Genomic DNA, 17,742 nt, shown 5'->3' with positions numbered 1-17,742 from the left:
TTTGCTTTAGACCAGACATGGCCAAACTTGGCCCTCCAGATATTTTGGGACTACAACTTCTATCATCCCTAGCTAACAGGACGAGTGGTCAGGGATGATGGGAATTGCAGTCCCAAAACATCTGGAGGGCCAAGTTTGGCCATGCCTGCTTTAGACAAAGCTTTCATAGAGAACTCTGACGGGCTCGGTCACCTAAGTTCTCAATGTTCAGACTTCGTGAAATCTGCCCTAGATTGTTCCACCCTTAGCTTGACTCCCTCTTTACCACAGTGCTCCATACATCCTCTTCGATCTTTGTTATTTTGTGTTTAGTTTAGGTGGGAACCTAATATTTCCAAGTCTCTCTTGCCAGCCAAAGACAGCTTGTATTGCATAAAGCAGAGTAGCCAACATGGTGCCCTTCAGACATTGCTGAGCTCCAAATCCCTATTGTCCCTGTCCATTGGCCATGTTGGCTGGAGCTGACAGGAGTTGGGAGTCCAACATCATCTTGAGGACAGCACATTGCATACCTTTGGCATAAAGCTTCGGGGGCCAGCAGGGCTCCTCTGGCCCCTAATTCACTATCACATACTGCCCCAGTGGTTTGACACCCAAAATAATCTGCAAACACATTAGGGTTGTGCGATGCTTTGAGAGCTGTATCTTCTTATATGGAAAAAAGGTAAGGCTTTCACCATGCAACCCCCATTGGAGTGTTTATAGTGCCGCATCCCATTCCTGGATTTGCATGAAGCTGGTACAGGGTTTGGGGATTAAAAGAGAAGTCAGGTTATACAACACCAAGGGAATGAGAAGTTGTGTTTGAAGCAGCAGTTTGAGTAAAGCAGGGATGATGAGGATGCACAAAAGGAGGGGGACAAGGCATGGACATGGCGTGAATGTAAAAATGAGTGCAAAGCAGGGGTGCAGAATAGAAGAAAGCAGTGGCTTCAGAAATGGGCTTTTGAAAGTGAAAAGCGAGTTTAAATAGCAGGAGCTTAGCCAGCAGAACAAGCAGGGGCACAGCCCTTACTCTGTTCATACTGTCACTGTTTGGTTTGGATTCTTTTCAGTTAGTGCAATTAATTTTCTCTGGGTCACAACTACTGTCTTTTACATGCAAGGAGTTGAACACTATTTTTCTAATACTAGCAGAATTCAACAAATAATGCAAAGTGAGTACGTTTTGACAATATATTTATTATAAAAAGCTGCAAACATGCCAATCCTTTTGAATTGTCTTGTTTACTATAAGCAACATACAAATCAGGATTATTTTTTTAAAAAAAGAATATCAAAAAGAATTGCATTGTATATTGATATATAGTACACTGACTACAATAATGCAGTTTGAAAAGTCTGTGAAAGGCACTTCCAAAGTTCACAATAAAAAAGTAAACACTGCAAATCTACAATATGAAGCTGAAATTCAATTTCCCTTCTGCTTCAGTAAACAACTTTTTAATTAAATTGACATATATAACACACACAGTATTTCACAGGCCACAATTCTCCCCTCAGATACTCACATATAAGCACTATTGAGTTAAACAAGACTCATGTAACAGCAGGATTGCAAATAATGAAATACTTGTTGTATGTAAGCAAACACTTGAATTCTGCTCATAGATACACACTGGTGTCATCATGTGACTATGTGAGCTGAGATTTCACAGGTCACAATGGAACAGGAATTACTCATGATGTTGATATTTAATGATCATATACAGTTTCTTCCTAACCCTCACTCCCACCAAACTCTACCTAATACTGGGGAGGAAGGTTAAAAACACACAAGATACTGTCTCATGACCATGGCAAAGTGATGGCAGTCGACAGAGCTATGCTTTGTGATACTTTATGTGGAAGTGTGGACAGGGTTTCAATCCATGCTGGCACAATGGTGAATTAAGATAACTCTGATGCTTTTCCTGAAGGAGGTAGAGAAAGACACACTTTTCAGCAGTTTGTTACTATACACCCAGAAAGAAAAAGTAGAGCTTAACACAGCACATGGAAATCAATATCTATATAGCCTTCCTAACATCCCCAATAATCACCATAAGACAGGACTTTTCCCCATTACAAGTCACGGTAAGGAAATGTAGTCAATGCTAGTTTCTATAACTTTTCATTTTACATTAGTAGAATGTAGACCATATGCAATCTCATGAAGAGAGAGGTCTATGCCTACATAACATGATCCACGTTGCAATCCTATGCACATTCCCTCAAAAGCAAGTCCCACTGAGTTCAATGGGGCTTACTCCTAGGTTAAGGGTACATGATTGCAGCCTTAGCCATTTTACCAGAAAATTCTTGAATAGGAAAATGCAACAGAAAGAACTATATAAAGACGTTTAAGAAGGCACCAAGATCACACAGTAGCACTCCTCAAAGCATTGGTTGCTCACACAGAGAAATACAGGGACTCCAACTTATAACTACATAGGAACAATCCGCAATGAGAAACTGCAGCTCCAAAAACAGGTTGCCTCTTCACATTTCTCCTTCACTGCGAAAGCAATTCTGACAGTGGTTTGGGATGATTTTGGTACTCTGAACTCCTAAACCCTCATATTGGACTAGCAAGAGTGATTGAAGTTTTTCTATCATATATTATGAGGGCTATATCTTATTCTATAGCTCAGTCTCCCTTTTTATTCACACTTACTGCATCCCTGGCTTCAGTAGTAATTTGGTTAGAATATTTTGTGTGTGTTCAGTATACTTTTCCTGCCTCACCTTGTACATTCCAGATATAGTTTAAGGGAGAGTGCATACTCATGCTAGAAATGAAGGGGAGCAACAGAAGTCTTCTTCAGAAAGTGACATATCCTAAATTATATATTCTGGATTACAAGGTAGCTGCTAAGAGTTTTGTGAAATGTAATTATAAAGGAGGATAGATGCAGCCTTAGTTATGTTACCAGAAAATTCTTGAATAGGAAAATGCGACAGAAAGAACTATATAAAGACGTTTAAGAAGGCACCAAGATCACAGTAGCACTCCTCAAAGCATTGGTTGCTCATACAGAGAAATGCAGGGACTCCCAACTTATAACTACATAGGAGCAATCCGCAATGAGAAACTGCAGCTCCAAAAACAGGTCGCCTCCTCTTTACATTTCTCCTTCACAGCGAAAGCAATTCTGACAATGGTTTGTGATGGTTTTGGTACATGGATAGATGCAGGCAGGCACAGAAACCCATTAAGAGCTGGAAGTAAATTTCTGTTAGTCTATTTAAGGTGCAATCCTATACTACCTGGGAATAAAAAGGCCATTGCTCTCCAGGAGACTTCCTTCCAAGTATGTATGGAGAGTACTGCACTGTTAAGCACCTTCAAATAAAGAAAATAAATGGTTCTGAAGGGGCATTTGAAAGATTTATAGAGAAAATAACAGGCAACTAGCCATGTTGGCTATATTACCTCCAGCATCAGAGTTAGTATACCTCAGAATACCAGTTCCTGTACTATCATGAGTGGGATAATACTACTGCGGCTTGTAGGCTTCCCATAGGCATTTGGTTGGCTACAGAAAACAAAATGCTGTGCTAGACAAGTCTTTGGTCTGATGCTGTAGGGGTTTCCTTATGAGCATGCTCAGTACCCATGGAATGTTGAACTGCCAGATAGGAAAAATAATGAAAAGGAGAGGCAGGGTGGAATGCCTAAGCTTCCTTATACACGGAGGAAGGCATGTTTGGCCGGCACTCTCAACAGGAACATTAGAATCAGAACAGGAGAATACAATATTTATGTATTTATATCCAGCTCTTCTACTAAGCCTACTAAGCCTAACATTGTTCTGCAGGTCTGACATGTTAAGATGATTAATGATCTCATTCAACCATGTTCATGCAGTGGTACAATACTTTTGGTTGTTGTTGTTTTTTTGAGGAAAGAGGAAACTGGAATATTAGACAAAGGAAAGTTACCTATGAAACTGACATGCTTGAAATTAAAACTGTGAAAGCATAATGAAGCAAATGACTATGCAATTGCTGCCCAAATACAGAAAAGTTTTCTTTAACAACTTACACTATTTCTTGCCAAAAAACCAAAACATTCTACTCAGTACTATTTCTCTTACTTCTTTTCATTAGATCTTATTTGCAATAGTTAACTGGAAAAGGTATATCCAGTTTTACACTGATTTTGTTGAGGTACACCTCTCATTTTATAAGCATTAACAATTACTGGCAAAATCATGGCAGCAGACACTTGTTGCTACTCGTCTTATCAACGACTCCCTTTCACTAGACTTCAAATTACTGTATGGCATATCCATGACTCCTACTCTGAAGTTGTCTTTTTAAGACACTATCAACAATTTAAATTGAGATATAGGAAAACAAATCCAGGTAATAGATCTTTTTTTTCTTGTGGTGCTCAGGGCATTAAAAAGCAAACAAACACTGTCAGGGTTTCTACCCCACCTGCATCAGAGTAGTATTTTTAGAAAGTATGCCACAATATAGATTCTGTTTGAAAAAGCTTCTGCGCAGATACAGAGCAGTAAATCCATTTGAAGTTAATGCTTCGGAGGATCCATGTATGCTGGGTTATAAGGTGGCTGAACCGCAGAAGCTCCAGCTGTAAAACAAGACAACATTTTAAAGATATATTTTATAAATACTATGCTTTTTCCTGGGCTAATTACGAGCACTCTCAGAGAATCTACTGATCTGTGAGCTCCAGAAGGACTTTCAGCCTCATCAGTAAAATCTTCAAAGCAGATTGTAGCTTTTAAAAGTTCTTTTCCTTTAAAGGAGAACATATCTCTTAAAAAGAATGGAAGTTCAAGCAGGGGTCTCTTATGACAAAACTGACTCTGTCCTTACATGCTTTTAAGGGTAACCCAAAGCTGAGTGTCTGTACAGGTATACTCCTCAGTGTGATTAGATTCCTGACCAATCTATAAAGTGAGGACAGGATTGTACATTTGGGCCCTGCTGCTGCGGAATTACTAAGATGCCAGCATAGCAGACTGGCATAGCAGACTGAGGGATGCCACAGTCAGTGGCGTAGCTAGCTGCTTGGGTGCCTGATGCTGGGGCGTGTCCTGCAGCTGGGGGGCGGGGTGAGCCACCCGTGGGGTGGGGCGATCTACCCGTGGTGGCGGGGCGAGCCTCTCCAATGCTTGGAGCCTCTCTGCCGCCTCCCCCTCAGCTGTAGGGAAGCTGAGGGAGAAGCAGTAAGCAGACACAACTACCACGCTGCCTTTTTAGGCAGCATGGAACCTGCAGGCGCCTAAGCCACCATGTCACCCCTAAAAAGTTTTGTGAGCCCATTTTTTTTATTTTTTAAAAAGACCCTTTTTGTCACACACACCCCTCGGTGATGACACCCGGGGCGCACCACATCCCCCGCGCTCCCCTTCCTCTGCCACTGGCCACAGTTGCTCCAGTACGGCATTATGCCAGCATATTTGATACCACCAGTACAACAGGCAAAAACTGACAAACTTGGCAGTTTAATGGTACAGAAACGTGCTTTAGTTAGGTTCCTAAGTTTGCTCAGAGGTCACCATCACCAGGAAATTTGGTGTAATATAATGCCAGGAAAGGTTATGCAGTAATAAAGATCACTTTTTATAGAAGTCAGCAGAGAATCTAATATAATTGCCTGCCCCCTGCTCCCTCGCCACACAAAAGGATAAGATTCCAATTAACTCTGCAGCCAATGATAGCATAATACAGTAAATATACAAGCCCCAACCAAGGATCACCAATCTCAGATATTAAATAGCACATCAAGGGGCACGTTGTTGTTCTCGTGTCAAGAAATCTTGGGAGCATGGAATGAGAACTTGGTTGGTGGAAACCTTGATGAAATAGCAAAGAACTAGAAAAAATAAGCTAAGAAGTAGAATGAGCATATTAATGGTTCATGTCCTCTCAGAAACCTTGTATTTGCTCCACTTCAAGACTCCAGATAAAAACACCCCCAGACACCCCAGCTCCTGCAGCTGGGGGTGCAAGACAAAGCACCCCGTTCTTCTCCACAGATTCTCTGCTTACCTGCCATGGTTTCATGGTAGGGTGGTGGTCCTGCAGGCTGTGTGGGGTAAGGTGGAGGGTACTGTGTTGGGTAGGGTGCTGCTGGCATCCCCTGTTGCGGTTGCACTGGCAGAGGATTATATCCTTGATACATCCCTGCAGGGTAACCTTGTGGTGGCATCCCAGGCTGCTGAGGATATGGCACCTGCACCACAGTTGTGGCTGTAGTTGTGGTCACAACAGCTGTAAGACATGGGAAGAGTGCCAGGGAAGCAATCAGCACATGAAGGAAGATGATTATATTTCTAAACAATCCCTTTGCTCCCCGTTTTTTCATTTTTTGTAAACTCAACTGCCACCAACTGCATTCTAAAGCTATTCCGACTACATTCCTGAGGTGAACAGCGATGAAGCTCACCCTCCCCTCACACACGAATTTCTTAGTCCTTCTAAGAGACGCAAACAGACACGACACAGGGTTGAATCCCGCTAAGTCACTGGGCATGTGGAATGACTTCTGCAAGCACATCAGAACTTATCCTCCTTTTGCACTCCCTGCCCTGCACCACCCCAAATCTGCTCCAGGGGTTGAGGAAACCCCAGAGCAGATTTGACAGGAGGGGAGGGGAGAGGAAGTACAGTTGTGCTTGCAGGATATGTTCTGAACATACTACAGTTTAGCTGAACTCAGCCTGCATATTTGATTCACTTTACAAAATCATGGCTATTTGGTTGTTCAGATATTTAGACAATTCCTACCATAACTGTTTGTTGGCAACAAGTCCAAAATGCTGCTGAGGTAAACTGGCTCTTGATCTCAGATGTGTCTAAATAACATGAATTGCTTTCTGCAGCTACATCTCAAAATTACACATGGCACTAGACAGCACTATTTTTTTTAAAAAAGTTTGAGTCATGAATAATTTCTTGTTAGAACAGCCTTCTTCCTTTCTTTACTAAGAGAAGGTAAAAAATAAACCATGCTTACGCCGTGGTTGTCTTCGGCATGCTTTATACAGGCAGCAACATGAACAGGTGAAGCAGAAAATGATGGTCACCACAAACAGTACGAATATGGAAACACCAACAGCTATGACAGTCCCGCTGTAAGAGGAAAAGACACATTTGAAAACTAAGGTGTCTATCAAAACAGGAGGCAATCTTCAGTTATAACTGAAAACACTGATAAATCACACAGTTATCCTTTGTTCATCAAATATTTGATCTAATTTGTTATATTTAGAAAAAAATGCATAAAAATAACATTCAGTGTGCAAACAAGCAATTTCCCTTAGAGGTTTATCATATGGATTATGTCAAATAAAAAAAGGAGGATTAAAAATTCAGTACTATGCTCTAGAAGCGTTCTTTCACAAAGAGGCATAGTCATACTGAAGAAAGAAAAAGCAGCAGAGAGGCATATATAGATGCATCAGGTGTATCAGTATACCTGAAGGAGCATCTCCACCCCATCATTCAACCCGGACACTGAGGTCCAGCGCGGAGGGCCTTCTGGCGGTTCCCTCACTGAGAGGCTACAGGCAGAGGGCCTTCTCGGTAGTGGCGCCCGCCCTGTGGAACACCCTCCCGTCAGATGTCAAGGAAATAAACAACTATCTGACATTTAGAAGACATCTGAAGGCAGCCCTGTTTAGGGAAGTTTTTAATGACTGGGGTTTTAATGTATTTTTAATCTTTTGTTGGAAGCCGCCTAGAGTGGCTGGGGAAACCCAGCCAGATGGGCGGGGTATAAATTATTATTATTATTATTATTATTATTATTATTATTATTAATGAGTGGATGAGTAGGAACACACTGTGTTGGGGTGCTTGGTCGCACTGGCATGCACATGGCTACATGTATGTCATCAAGGTGACTGTCCCTATGTGCGCAAGTCACTTGGCTTCCAAATGTCATCAATCTTTAGCAGTCTGCATTAACCTAGACTTGCCAAGAACAAATCTTTAGCTCTGCTCCTTTTCTGTGCTGGACCTACTATACATAGGGTGATCATTAGACCAGGCCACAAGACCACCACTGTTTGGCATTTGTTCAGTACTGATAGTGTGCTGAGCACACTAAGGTAACATGGTTCCTGCCCAGAGGTCTTACAATCCACAGTAGAAGGGCAATTCAGGGATGGGGAAAGACTACAATGCAGGTGGGTAGGTGGCCCCTGGTCTCCTTTTATGTAGCCCTTGACACCACCTGAACAGTGTTTGAAACTCCCATTGTTCTAGGCACATTTTGTGATAGGGTATTTCATTAGTGTGAGCAGTTTCTGAGCTCTGGGTGCAGTTCTGATTAAAACTGCAGAGTGGAAGGAAAGAAGGATCTTTTTCTGCCTCCTCACTTCCAGTTACTCTCTGAAGACTGGAGAAGAGACCCTCTAAAGAATATTAGGGGGTGGGCAGGGGAAGGACTAGACCATGTGAAAAATGAATTTAATATTTTCACTGCAGTTCATTCATTTTCAGCTTTGTATTCTTGTTATAAAAAAGTGTGCCTAAACGTACCTCAGTTTCTAACACTGCTCTGGAAGCTTTCCCATTCCTCCATCCCATCCATTTCCCCCCTTCCAGTTCCTTTCCTTTTTTTGTGGTTTTTCAAAGTGCTCCTTCCCTCAGTATATGACATTTCAGAACAATTTCATTTTAATAACAACAACAACAATAATAATTTATTTATATCCCACCCTACCCGGCTGAAGCTGGGCTCCGAGCGGCTAATAACAGTAAAATAATACAGCATTCTAAAATCAATTCATTATAAAATCAGTTCAAATCAAATTAATGGCAAGCATTGGGCTAGGGTTCTGTGAAGAATTACCAAAGGAGGGGGTCAGGCTGTGCCTTGGCCAAAGGCCTGGTGGAACAGCTCTGTCTTGTAGGCCCTGCGGAAAGATGTCAAGTCCCACAGGGCCCTAGTCTCTTGTGACAGATAAATTGATTTCTTTTTTCCCCTTTTTTACTTCTCCTCCTGTTTGTATGGCTTGGAGAAAAGAAGTATTTTACCCACCTGTCCAAGAAAAAAATTAGTAGGCTTCTGCCATATGTGTGTGGGTGTGTAGCAACCTGAAGTCAGAAAGTAATTATTTTAATTTGCTTTCCAGAACAGTAGCTGTACTGGCTGTTGTATTTTTTTATTACAAAAATCCTCTGTAGTTATATGAGACTAACTTCATAAAACCCCGTAAAGCTTTCATCTGAGTAGAATTGCACACTATTAGGAATTCTAATCAGAGGCATACCACAGCTAAACTTGAAGCAGTGTGTGGTCTTTATTCCACCTTTATCACCACCTTTCTGTAACCAGTGAGGAAATGATGACACTGACAGAAGGGGAAAGTTCCTCACCCTTGGGTTAAAGGTTAGGGTAGAGAATAATAAAATAAGTTGATCTTGAGGAGAGATTCAGATGAAAAGAGAAGCTGCACCAGGCAAAATCCAAATTGGGCCACCTTCAGCAACCAAGCAGCCTTCATAAATCATGTGCATTGAGCAACTTTTCATAATTTAATTTGTGAATATTTGTTTTTTAGTGTTGACTGTTTTGCACAAATTACTCTGGGTTTTGTATTTATTGGTTAGGGGAAGGAGCACACCAAGGCCTAACTGTAACCACTAGGGAAGGGTTTCAACATAGTGATATCATGATAGCTTCATCAGCAAAAGCATTTCTGCTTGCTTGATATCTCCCCTCTCCTTCTCCCAAGTACTATTCTGGGCATTATCCTGACCCACCTGAGCCAATCTAGGGGACACATGGGGGGGGGGAGGAGAGGAGGGTAAAGTCCAGTTGTGCCAACTTGTGGGACCAATTAATTCAGTCCAGCCCTAGGAATCTAGTTCAGTTATCTCTGGCTTCTATTATTTTAGCAGGAATTGCCCAGGCACATTCAAATTATTTTTTTACTCATAAGGGCAAAAAAATTACATTTCCCCCACATTAAGAAGAATCCATGATGAGAGTTTTACATATCAAACCTCCATTTTTAACTTCTTTCTATTCTTTAAATGAATCCAACAACAATAAAAAAGCTCCAATGAGGTGGAAACAAAATGGCCACAATGAAACAAAATAAAGCATTTAAGGATTTCACAGTGATACTACATCTTCACTTGCATGTTTATATTCTGCTCCATGCTTCTGCCAAACATCAGGCCAGTCGGGCTAAAAAAAAGTTTGTGTTCAACAACATTCAGCCAATGCACTTAGGTTTAATACACTGGTGGGTAAACTACATTATTGTCAGCTACAGTGATAATCTTTCCACTGCATGATGAGAAAACTGAAGGCACACCCAAAATATTTTACGAAGTGCAAGCTGGTATATCTTTGAGACTGCAGCAGCAAGCCATCTGACAACTTCAGTACTGTACTGACTAATTCCTGAAGCTCATACCAAAATAGGGGTGGAGAGAAACACCCACAGCTTGCATTCATTGAGTGTTCCTTTCCTTAAATGTGAAAAGCAAGAGCTTACTGGTGTTATGCAAAATTAGACACAATTTACTGTATATGAGCAGCCAAGTGCTGCAGCACGATATAGACTCTTCCGTGAATTGGCAACACCGCCACAAAATGAAATGTCTTGTGCAACGAAGGGCAGGGAGGGAGAATCACACTTACTGGAGCCCATCTTAAACACAGTCCTTGTAACAGCGATTGTAATGCAAGCTGAATCAGGTCTTTCTTCACTTTTGGGTGCTGATTTTAGAGGCTAATGCAGTGGTTCTTTAATCTACTACCGCCCATCAAGTATGCAACATTGCCAGACGGCCCCTGCCCCAAACTGCCATCATCATCGAACTCTAGATGAGGCAATTTGGTCAGAATAGATAGGTGTTATTTCTAAAAGGTGAAAAAATTATATGATCTGATGAGGAGCCAGAGAATATATAGGTGTATTTCTTATGCATGCATATGATACTCAGATCTTAGGTTCAATGAGACCACTGTACCAGACGGTCATTAGCCAACATCACCAACAGCAGACTGCCACCCACCCACTCTATCTCCAGGCAGCAGCACGGTTATTAAAACTGTGAGGGGAAAGAAGGGATGTGGTTGTGGTTGTTTTGTTCAAGCTGTAGGGGAGGAGCTGAGGAAAGTTGTCCCCAGGTGAAAGAGACAGTGGCAGGAAATGAGGTTGGGTGTTTATTGTCTTCAGCTACAAGCAGAGTTAGTGGTCAAACAAACATCATTTCTGATAAAGCCTGGGAGCTTGCACAAGTTGACCTCTGCAGCCAGGCAACAACGCTGAGTCAGTAGTTTAGGAACTGACCTCCTGGATCATAGCTGCTTCTCTTACAGGGGCCACACACTAGATGTCGAGTTGACAATGCATACATCTCAACCAGTGGGGCGACCCCTCCCCAGAATGGCATATGAAGATTTCAGGGTGGGTTCATGTTTCCAAAAAAACATGTACTCATACGTATATGTCACAATATTTCAATACTTTTGAAAATTCAAGTCATGTAATTAGGGGAGCCAGGTAATTGCTCTTCGGTGGTGAGTTCTGAAAGCTCATACAGAGAAGGAAGAAATGGATTCTCAGAAAAACGCCACCATTTTTTAATAGGCAGTTTTTCAAGAACCTGTTTCTCCCTTGTCTCTGATGATATTAGTGTACGCACTCTGTTGTCTTCTTTCTGGAAGCTCATCAGGTGTACTCGGTCTCATTGGAGAGCAGGCATTCCAGTTTGATTCTCTCTTTGCTGCACAAGCTCCTTAAAGAGCCTGAGGAAGAAGTCTAGGATCTGGGGATTTATTCTTAGGGTATGGTGAACAGGAAAAAGCAACTGTCCTCGGCTGCTGTTATAACCCATTGCAAAGGAAGAGAAGAGGCTGCACAAACCAATTTGCAGAACATGCTGGAGGACAGCATGACTCTGGTCAGTAAATCAGGCCAGTCTCAGCAACTTATAACCACACTTTATATAAGGAGAAGCTACAGCTGAATGGTGAAGTACATATTTTGCCAAGGCTTAATACCAAGCATCTCTAGTTAATAGGATTGGGGACCATCTGAGGCCCAAGAGAGTGAAGCTTCAGGCCAAACCATGTAAACATTAAAATACCTTTTTTGTTTGTTTGTTTAAGACCATATCCAGCCTTTACTTAACGTCCATTTTTTCTTTAAAAACATAATAAATAAACAAAACATCAAGGTAGGCAAACAAACAAACAAACAAACAAACAAACAAACAAAATAATAATTATAGCAAGAGGAGTAATAAATACAAGACAATAAATAAGCTTTTTTAAAAGCATAAAATATATTCCATAGTGGAATACAAGGTTCATTTTTATACAAAACATATCAGATAATCATGAGTACTTAAAGGTGTCTTTGCATCAAACGTGCAGGTTTTTAAAAAAGAATTTTGCTTCAGCTGGTGTGGGTGGGAAGGCAGTGCTGATAATTAATGGGATCACACAGCTGAAGCAAAATGCTTTGCACACTCATATTCCTTTGTACACAATAAGGAGAACTCTTTCCCACTTTCCCTTGCTTTCTGCTTCTGACTATAGTAGAATGCATTCCTTGCCCCTCTCCCATGCACTTTGGACACAAACCAAAAATTATTTCCCCAGTGGCTGCCTGTGTGCTCAGTTTCTCCCATACTGCCTTACTCTTGGTCTTTGGTGTTGTTCTGTCCCAGAATATAGTCTAGCGTTGCCTTTCTGAGCCGTCCAAATTTGCTACCCTAAGCTTCTGCATGAGGTGCTTGCACTGTTGGGCAAGCCCTGTGGGCAGATAACTAAACTAAATAAAGTAAATATGGGTAATGTCCATGAAGCCACAGTTACCATTTGTGGATACTAAATAGTTGCATGTGATCATTTTATTCTTTATAGCATCAGTAGAAAGCGATCTGGACTGATATCCTCTGGCCATACAGTTGCATTCTATTCAGTATTAAAGGCTGAATCTAATCTGACTTGGTTAACTGCTTGTTGATATTCTGCAGTATTTCCTGGAACATCACTGGATGTAGCGGTTCCCAGGAATAGGTTTAATTAGGATTGTGCAGAAAGGTGTTTATGACATATCTTAATATCCGCCCCCCCACAAAGCAACAGATTGCCATTACATAACGCGTACATGGGGAAATAACTTTACTAGTTTTGAACTGAGAATCAGACCCATTGTTAGGTGTTTTTTAAACAAATGAGATGCATTTGACAATGACAGTGAATTATTTATGTTTCATAATAATAATACCTTTTTTGTCAATGTACAACCTGTGTGCAATGAAATTAACTGAGCCTCCCCCCCCCCACAAACACTCAATCTCATTGCACTCTGTGCTTGTCGCACAACACACCAACCCTGAAAGTCAATTGCACTGTATTATTTTCCGTTCAGCAGCCTAACAGCCCACGAATGGAAACTGTTTTTTAGCCTGTTGGTATGACTGATTATACTTCTATATCTCCTGCCCGAGGGTAGAAGATTAAAGAGGTGCTGGCTGGGGTGTGAATCATCCCTGAAAATTTTTCTCGCTCTCCTAGGGAACGATCCCTTGCAATGTCATTTAGTGGGCTCAGGGGACAGCCCATGATATCATGTGCTGTGTTCAGCACCCTCTGTAAAGACTTTCTGTCCATGGCTGTCAAGCCAACGTACTACACTGTGATACAATATGAGAGGACACTTTCTATTGTGGACCGGTAGAAGGAGGTCATCAATTGTTGTTTAACATTGTTCTTTCGCAAGACCCTGAGAAAATGGAGTCTCTTTTGGGCCTTCCTAACCACCTGAGTTATATTTTTTTCCAAGTGAGGTCTTGACTCTCTCCACACAAACCCCCCCCCCCCCGATATACAATGGGGCTAGTTCCCCTCTCTTCCTCCGAAAGTCCAACACCATCTACTTTGTCTTGCTAATATTTAGGTGCAAGTTATTCTCTAAGCACCATGTAGATACTTTTTGAACCTCCCCCCGTACGCTGATTCATCTCCACCTGTAATTAGACCCATTATGGTAGTATCATCTGCAAACTTAATAATTACAGTGGATGGATCAGATAAAATACAGTCATATGTATACAACGAGTACAGGTAGGGACTCAGCACACATCCCTGTGGGGTGCCAGTGCTGAGCTTCAGGGAGGTAGATGTAACAGGCCCAATCCTCACTGTTTGTGTCCGATCCCTCAGAAAGTCTTTAATCCAATCACAGATGGTAGACGAAAGGTCTAGTTCCATCAGCTTTTTGATAATAATGTCCGGAAGGATGGTATTAAAAGCCAAGCTATAATCAATAAACAACATTCTAACATAATTCCCTGGTCTCTCCAGATTGTTTTACCTGAATACAGCAGCTGCAATGTGCAGATGCAGACTTGGAGTCCCTTGTGCCATTGGCAAGGAACTGTATTGGCCTCCCTGGCAAAAAGCTGTATCGGCACGCCCCCCCCCAAAGGTAACAATCACCTTTGTGCTGCTGTGTGAGAAGGACAGGGAGTTTCTACCATGGTTGATCTTGCCACAATAGCAGCAGTGCATTGACACACACACATGCATCAGAAACTCCATAGTCTGATATGTGATTTTTGTGCCCCTGGTTGGGGGGCAGTTTCGCCAACCACTAGTTGCAGCTCTGGCAACATGTTACCTTAGCATCCCACCCACCACCAGGAGAGAAGTCAACAGTTTGTGCTGAACTCCATAATGTAAGACCCACCTCCTCCTCCAGGTAGAGGTGAGAGAGATTTCTGTCTGGCAGAAAATGGAGAGCCCCTGAAAGTCAGTTCAAACAATGGTGAGCTACATGGATGGACAGTATGACTGGGTTTAAAGGCAGCTTTCTAAAGCCTGGCTCTAAAATGCAAATGACTATGGCTGCAATCCTAACCCCACTTACCTGGGAGTAAGCCAGAATTGTTATTCTGTACACTTTTTATATCAATCGCAGAACAACTGGATAATCTTTTTTAAATGCACCTGTAATGCTAGGAGCCTCAAGCTATGCATGTTTCATGCATAGTTTAGCAATTTGAACTTTGGATCCTGGGCATCAGAAAACAGCCACGTATTCCTCGGACAGGACTCCTGAGCACACTAATTTGAAAGCCTTATTTAAATCAATGGGACTTACTTCTGAATAAAGAGGGGTAGGTAGGGGCATGCTGCAACAACTGGAGGGAGTTTAGCTATCTTTCCACAATACATGAGCCCTCACAAGTCAAGTTATTAACTCTCTAGGTAGCCTATGCATTATAGTGGCCTACTTTAATTTACAATAGTACAAACTTATGTAAGAATTGAGTTTTATTACAAAATGTGCTGTAATAGTATATATATGACAGCAGAACTACAACCCTATTTTTTTATTTGTACCCCACACACCTGACTGGGTTGCCCCAGCCACTCTGGGTGACTTCCAGAATAGTTACGGGGCAGCTACTGGGGTATTTTTCAGTTACAGGGCACGGTGCAGCTCTGCAGCACGATGGGAAGGAAATCCTTCAGCAAATGCATTTCTCACACCCTGCACAAGATTACCACGTGCTTAGAGCTCATAGACCCAAAGGCACTTGGTCCTGCAAAAACTCTGATAAGAGTTTGTGGGCTCCCACCTGCTCCCTTTTCCACCACTATGCACTTAAAGCTGACATAATTTGTGTGCAAAGGATAACCTAGGTGCAAGATTCCTTACTAGGGGACATAGCATGGAGGTCCTGCGATATAGCAATGCCTTGGCCTGCTCTGGTGCTATGTACCTGGTTTGGTATATATTGCAGTGGAGGGGCTCCATGAGTGTACTAATTTTTGGAGACCAAAAGTGGGCTCTGATGTTACCACATGCTACTTCCACTCATGCACACAGGTGTTCATACACTGCCTTTTGCATATAGAACCCAGAGGCTAGGTTGTGTCCAGTGCCCACAGTGGTTTTTTGCAGATGATCAGCACTCTCATTCCAAGTTTTAATTGGCAATAATACTGTTTGGAAGTGTCCTGTGAGCCATACTATATGTTGCAATGCAGTCACATGTAATATTAGCTTGCTGGCAGTCTCTCCATTACAAAAATATCTGCATGTTTTTGATTTGATTTTTTAATTGTTATACCGCTTCATATATTTAAAATATCTTTAAGCAGCATACAGAAAATGAAAGGAACCACAGGCAACTTAAAACAAAATATTACACAAATACATACCTACATATAAAAATGTTACATTAGTAGCAATATCTATCAATCATCTAGCTGTCTCAATTCATTTCCCCCCCTTCCTTCCTTCCTTCCTTCCTTCCTTCCTTCCTCCTTCCTTTCATTCTGGGTTCCTTCTGGGTTCACACCCAGGGTCCAAACAAACTCTCAGCTCACCCACAGAAGTCTCAAAATGAGAAGAGGTCCTGGAAAGAGGGGACATCACCCTAAGTCTCCCATTCTAGACTTGTTTTTATGAGCAATCAACTGCACTCTCAACACCTAGTTCCAGGTGCAGGAGGTTTGTTGAGTTTAACAGGGGGTCCAAAGGATGGGAAGAGGACCCCCGCCACTTAACAGCTCCTTCTTCACCCTTTGTCCTCTGATCTTCTAGCTGCTGTTTGATTTATGTTATTAAAGTCATTAACATGGTATATATAATTCAACTCTTAGGATGCCTTCCTACAAACTATTGCAGTGTAAATGTAATGCACATTTTTTGTTTAAGAAAAGAACAAGGTTTAAGGAATGGAGGCTGGGACTTTGGAACCTAAGAAGAGCACTGCTGGCTTAGACCAAATGCCTATCTAGTCCAGCCTTCTGTTCCCAATCAGATGCCCACTGGGAAATAACTGCCCACAAGCAGGAAATAACTGCAACGGCACTATTTATCCCATCAAAATTATTTACTTATTTAAACTATTTCTGCGTCACCTTCTTCACCATACAATCATAGGGCAGTGAACACATGCCAATATTTATTTCTAAAGGCAATTTAAACACTAAATTAAATGTAGCAGCAACATACAGTGGAACAAAAAATTGCCTTTCCACACTTTTGGTATAATACAGGAAGTGGTGGTGGTGGTGAGAATCAGTTTTTACTTGCTGCAAGAAACTTGAGCCCCAGATGGCTTTGAGAGTCCAGGGAGGCTCATGTGGCACCAACACTGTCAGCTTGTAGGTGCCAGACAAAGACCATCCTATTCTCTTGGGGAATTTGGACCTTGGCATGGTTTGATTTTCTGGTGTGTTCTTGATGTTCATCTATTGGTTGCATGGGATATTTTCCTAGTTTTCCTGGTTATTTGTGGATGGCCACTTTTAGCACCATGCACGGCTTTGCTCTTTTTATTGCACTTTTAATTTGCTGAATGTCACTTTGAGACTCTTCTTGTAAGTTATGAAAATAATAAATAATAGCAATAAAGGAAAACCAAAAACAATGTTAAGGTAACAACAGGTACCATAGGCTGACCTCAATTAACTACACCTTCTCACCTCCAAAAGCCTGAAAGACTTGCCCCCTGAAAGACTATAATGTTTTGGCAATACTGTATGCCCCTCAGCAAGGAAATCAATCCACAGTTTTGGGGCTACCACTAAAAAGTTTCTGCTGCAGGCCCCCACATTTTGCAATTCAAAACCTTTCAGATAACTCAGTGTAGCCCCCAATTTATTTACTATTAGCAAAAAGAATAAATTTATTATTGCTACAATTCCTTTTAAGATGATGGAATCCGTGTTTATTAACCTGCTTTATTGCGTATCTAAACATATATAAATGCTTCTCTGCTTAGATT

At 41.7% G+C, this 17,742-nt stretch overlaps 1 protein-coding gene across 2 annotated transcripts in view; it reads right to left on the bottom strand.

Moving 5' to 3' along the window:
- Positions 1 to 1,162: 1,162 nt before the first annotated feature.
- Positions 1,163 to 17,742, bottom strand: part of SHISA5 (shisa family member 5) — a 37,749-nt gene continuing 21,169 nt past the window's right edge. For both annotated transcript variants that reach the window (XM_080994250.1, XM_080994251.1), the window contains 3 exons: positions 6,977 to 7,092; positions 6,010 to 6,231; positions 1,163 to 4,582 (listed from right to left, as the gene is read on the bottom strand). In XM_080994250.1, coding sequence (XP_080850376.1) covers positions 4,521 to 4,582; positions 6,010 to 6,231; positions 6,977 to 7,092 — 400 coding nt within the window. In that variant the 3' untranslated portion in view covers positions 1,163 to 4,520. The remainder of the gene's footprint in view (positions 4,583 to 6,009; positions 6,232 to 6,976; positions 7,093 to 17,742) is intronic.

Source organism: Podarcis pityusensis (assembly GCF_964106645.2).
Source record: "Podarcis pityusensis genome assembly, chromosome: 2".
Classification (NCBI taxonomy): Eukaryota; Metazoa; Chordata; class Lepidosauria; order Squamata; family Lacertidae; genus Podarcis; species Podarcis pityusensis.
This window is presented reverse-complemented; position numbering and strand designations above follow the sequence as displayed.